Genomic DNA, 3,688 nt, shown 5'->3' with positions numbered 1-3,688 from the left:
GCGAATACACGAAAAGCGGATTTTCCTTTTCTGGTGTGCTTTTCCCTCGAATCGTGTCACTGTTGGTAACTTCAACACTGCCCGTTTGGGTTCACGATTACATTATTTATAATTGTCTTCAAAGTAACCTGCAAACCTGAGACCAGAGTTTCTTTTGGACGTTTCAGTGCAAAATGAGATCTGCACCTTGACAGTGGAAACTGAATCTTTTCCCCTCTCTAGAACTTTGGCTTGAGGTTCAAAAGAACCGCCTTTATTGACAAGCTTCCCCATAGTCCCCAGCTCTTCTGTTACAAATAATTTTTTTTTTTTTCCAAAGAAATCACACTAATGTCAGGGCTTTTTAGCAATATAAAGAAAGATTTATTTTTGAAAGTAGCAAAACCTGTTTGAAAAAAATATATATCTTTACGTGAATTACTTTATAAATGTGACTGTCAAAGTCAGCTATTCTATGATCTACAATTTACAACATATTGTACAAAAGATACACGTCGATATGCTCTTATTATCTATTTATATATTTATAATTACGTATGGCACTTGGACCAGCAAGGCTCGCAGAGTCATTCACGGTAGAAGTTAATAAAGTTAAATAGATGGGAATCTTTGTAAGTACAATTGATCTCCTCTGGTTTGGAAACGAATCTCCTCGTCGCTGTAAAGTGTTCTCGAGGTGGGGGGGAGGGGGCAGGGAGAGGAGCGTCGCGAGGGGGAAGCAGAGACAGAGAGCAGGGAGGGCAGGGGTCGCCTTCCCGGGGCCCGCTCCCCCCCCCGGGAGCGCGCCTTTCCCAGACTCGGCCCGCTCCCCCCGGGAGCGCGCCTTTCCCAGACTCGCACCTCCAAGGTCAGGATGCTGTGGTTCCACATAAGCGGCTCGCGGTCACCACTTCTTTCAGGTCACTCTCGGGTTTCCCGGCCACCATAAAGGGCCACGTCTGCAGGAAAGAAGAGGGCTTTGGAGGTAAGTGGCAACGGAGAGGGGGGGATGGGGTGAACTCAGAGCCTGCGACCAGAGGAGAGGGCGAGATGGGGGCACGCGGTGAGTTGTAAAAACCCGTTATCTCTGCAATTTACTCGGGGTTCTAGTGCGCCCGGTGGCTGGATAAAGAAAAAAGCAGTGTTGGCGCCAAGTCGCTGCTCGGGGTGTTGGAGCAAAGAGGTTCATCCTAGGTTGTAAGGGAACCCCAAGAGAGGGAGCCCTTGGAAAGCCCAAAGTGGCTGGGGCCGTGGCCCAGCCCGGAGGCCGAGGCCACGGTCAGCCTGAGCTGGGCAGCTAAGAAGGACCTCGTGGCAAGTGGATACCTGGTTCGAGGCGAAGCGGCTTTCGGAGGCCTCTTTCGAGGCCGTGGTCAGGTTTCCCGGCCCTCTGGCTTTCACCCCCATCTATTTTTCTCCTGCCAACTTTCATTTCCTCCCTCACACACGCGGGCTTTGACCACAGTTTCTAAAGGAACCACTGGTTCTTAAGGGAACAATGCTAATAAATGCTAATAATAATGCTAATAAAAGAATATACGCGCCTATTTTATTTAACATCATCTTCCTACTGGGCTGAGCGAGCCCTGCCTTTTCTCTTCTCCCAGGCGTTCTATAACACAGCTCACTCAAGCTTCCTGTTCAGAGATGAACGCAGCAGCAACTGTAAATGAGGTAAGTACTTTCATTTTGGTTCCAGATTTTAAGAAAGCTATCTACTCACCTTATTCGAAAAAAGTAAAATAAAACTGTGGTCAGAGGGGAAAAATATTTACCAGGGTAAAGTGTGCTTCCGCATCCCCTCCCCCCAATTCCTGAAACCAATTCAGTGAGAAGAGGATTCAAAGCTTCAAACCTCTCCCGCTAGTGCTGGCCGATAAGGCGACTTTCAAGAGGAAAACCTCTCCTTCTTATCATATATAAACAAAGGTGCTAGTAAGTTGCGGTTGTTTTTCTTTAGAGCCTGCAAGTTTTAAAATGAAGTCAAATCAAAAAGGAGTTAAACCGTGCTTCTTGCATGGCAACATGCATTTGAGAAAAATTTAGCCTCAATGAGCATTCCTTTTTTTTTTTTTTTTTTTTAAGACAGACTGAAAGGTCATTACTTTTTAAGATAAAATGTAACACGTTTTTAAATCTTGGGCAAGAGTGACCTATTCGAATATTATTTATGACACTGATATTTGTGAGAATCTGCGGATTATGCTGATGTTTACTAGAATTCCTGGGATTTAAAAATGTTAACGTGCTTATAAGAGAAGCGCAGAATATTTAAGCAGTTGGGGGCTTAGATAACAATTATGGGGGCACGAGTTTGTCTATATCTAATGGTCCTAAATATACTTGGGAGGGAAGAGGAGCTGGGTGTTTTTATGTACAAAAATTAGAGGGGAAAATCAAGGTCTCGTCGGCTAAAAGAAGAAGAGAGAGATGAATAAAATGCCTTTGTGGGCGCGCAGCATCTCGTCGGGGTTCCCTGTCCCACATCAGCCCTGATGGCGCGGGGGGATCCCTCCTCGCTGCCAGCTCAGGACACTTGCAAAAATCTTAACTGGGCTGCCACGTTAAGCACTTGCATAAATCATCCCCGCTCCAGCGGCTCTCAGCGCGGATCGCCTGCCAAGGTCCCCAGAGGCGCGCGGGGCTGGTGGTGGCCGGGGCGCGCGCGCGCTCACCGCGCCGCGGGCGCGCTGGGCGGGGACGCCCGGCCCGCGTCGCGGGCCCCCGCGGACTTACCAGGTTGACCGGGTGAATGTAACCGTTCTCGTACTTGTCGTTCGCCAGGATCTGCCTCAAGTGCGCGATGTAGCTGGACGCCAGCCTGAGCGTGTCCAGCTTGGAGAGCTTGGTGTCCGGGGGCACCCAGGGCAAGGTGGTCTTGAGCCTGGAGAAGGCCTTGCTCAGCACCCGCATCCGGGCCCTCTCGCGCGCGTTGGCCGCGTTGCGCTGGACCTGCTTCCCCTCCTGGCTGACGCCGCCCAAGGGGCTCTTCTTGGTGGGCGCCTTCCTCCTCTTGCCCAGGCCTCCGCGGCCCTTCTGGGGCGACCCCGCCTCGCAGTTGGAGCTCTCCTCGGTGCTCTCGTTGGAAGTCACAAACTCCTTGCCCGAGTCCATTTTCAGCCCGTCGCAGTCCAGCATCTCCACCTCTTGGAGGTCCTCCACATCGCTGAGGGAGCCGGTGGACATGTTTGGGGGAGAGGATCAGAGAGAGAGAGAGAGAAGGAAGGAGAGGGACAGAGAGCGAGAGAGCGCGAGCCCCAAACCAGTGGGCCCCCGGGGGTGGAGGGCGGAGCGGCCACCTCGTGCTGGGAGCGGGAGTCGGGGGGCTGGTTGAGTCTTACACTCCTTTTCCCCTTCGCAGAGCTGTGAGAAGGAACCGAGAGGGCTTCTGCGGGGAGGAACCCGGCTCTGTGTCCCCACCCCCGGAGTCCTGGCCGCAGAGGAGTGTGAGAGAGCGCTGAGGAATTTGGTGGACACTAGGAATTTATCTGGGGAATAGAGAGGCGGGTCCTTGTAGCCCAGGGGAGGGGCCTGCTAGGCCCCGGCGGACTCTTCGACCCCTTTCACCACCGGAGGGAAACTCCTGCGCACGGATCCCCGTTGCCAACTCGCAGTGTGGATCGACACAAGGGCCACACGCGAATGCGGGTCACCTTCTTCCGCTAGAGCCGAGGAGGAGCGTGCCCCACCCACAGCCCCTCTCCTGGGC

At 52.3% G+C, this 3,688-nt stretch overlaps 1 protein-coding gene across 1 annotated transcript; it reads right to left on the bottom strand.

Annotated features, from left to right (window-relative positions):
• Positions 1-336: 336 nt before the first annotated feature.
• Positions 337-3,425, bottom strand: TCF21 (transcription factor 21). Its single transcript, XM_042939873.1, has 2 exons — positions 2,716-3,425; positions 337-938 (listed from the first exon to the last, which is right to left on the bottom strand). The coding sequence occupies exons 1-2, from the start codon at positions 3,163-3,165 to the stop codon at positions 849-851; spliced, it is 540 nt and encodes a 179-aa protein (XP_042795807.1). The 5' UTR covers positions 3,166-3,425; the 3' UTR covers positions 337-848.
• Between the last annotated feature and the right edge of the window lie 263 nt (positions 3,426-3,688).

Source organism: Panthera leo, chromosome B2 (assembly GCF_018350215.1).
Source record: "Panthera leo isolate Ple1 chromosome B2, P.leo_Ple1_pat1.1, whole genome shotgun sequence".
Taxonomy (NCBI): Eukaryota; Metazoa; Chordata; class Mammalia; order Carnivora; family Felidae; genus Panthera; species Panthera leo.
This window is presented reverse-complemented; position numbering and strand designations above follow the sequence as displayed.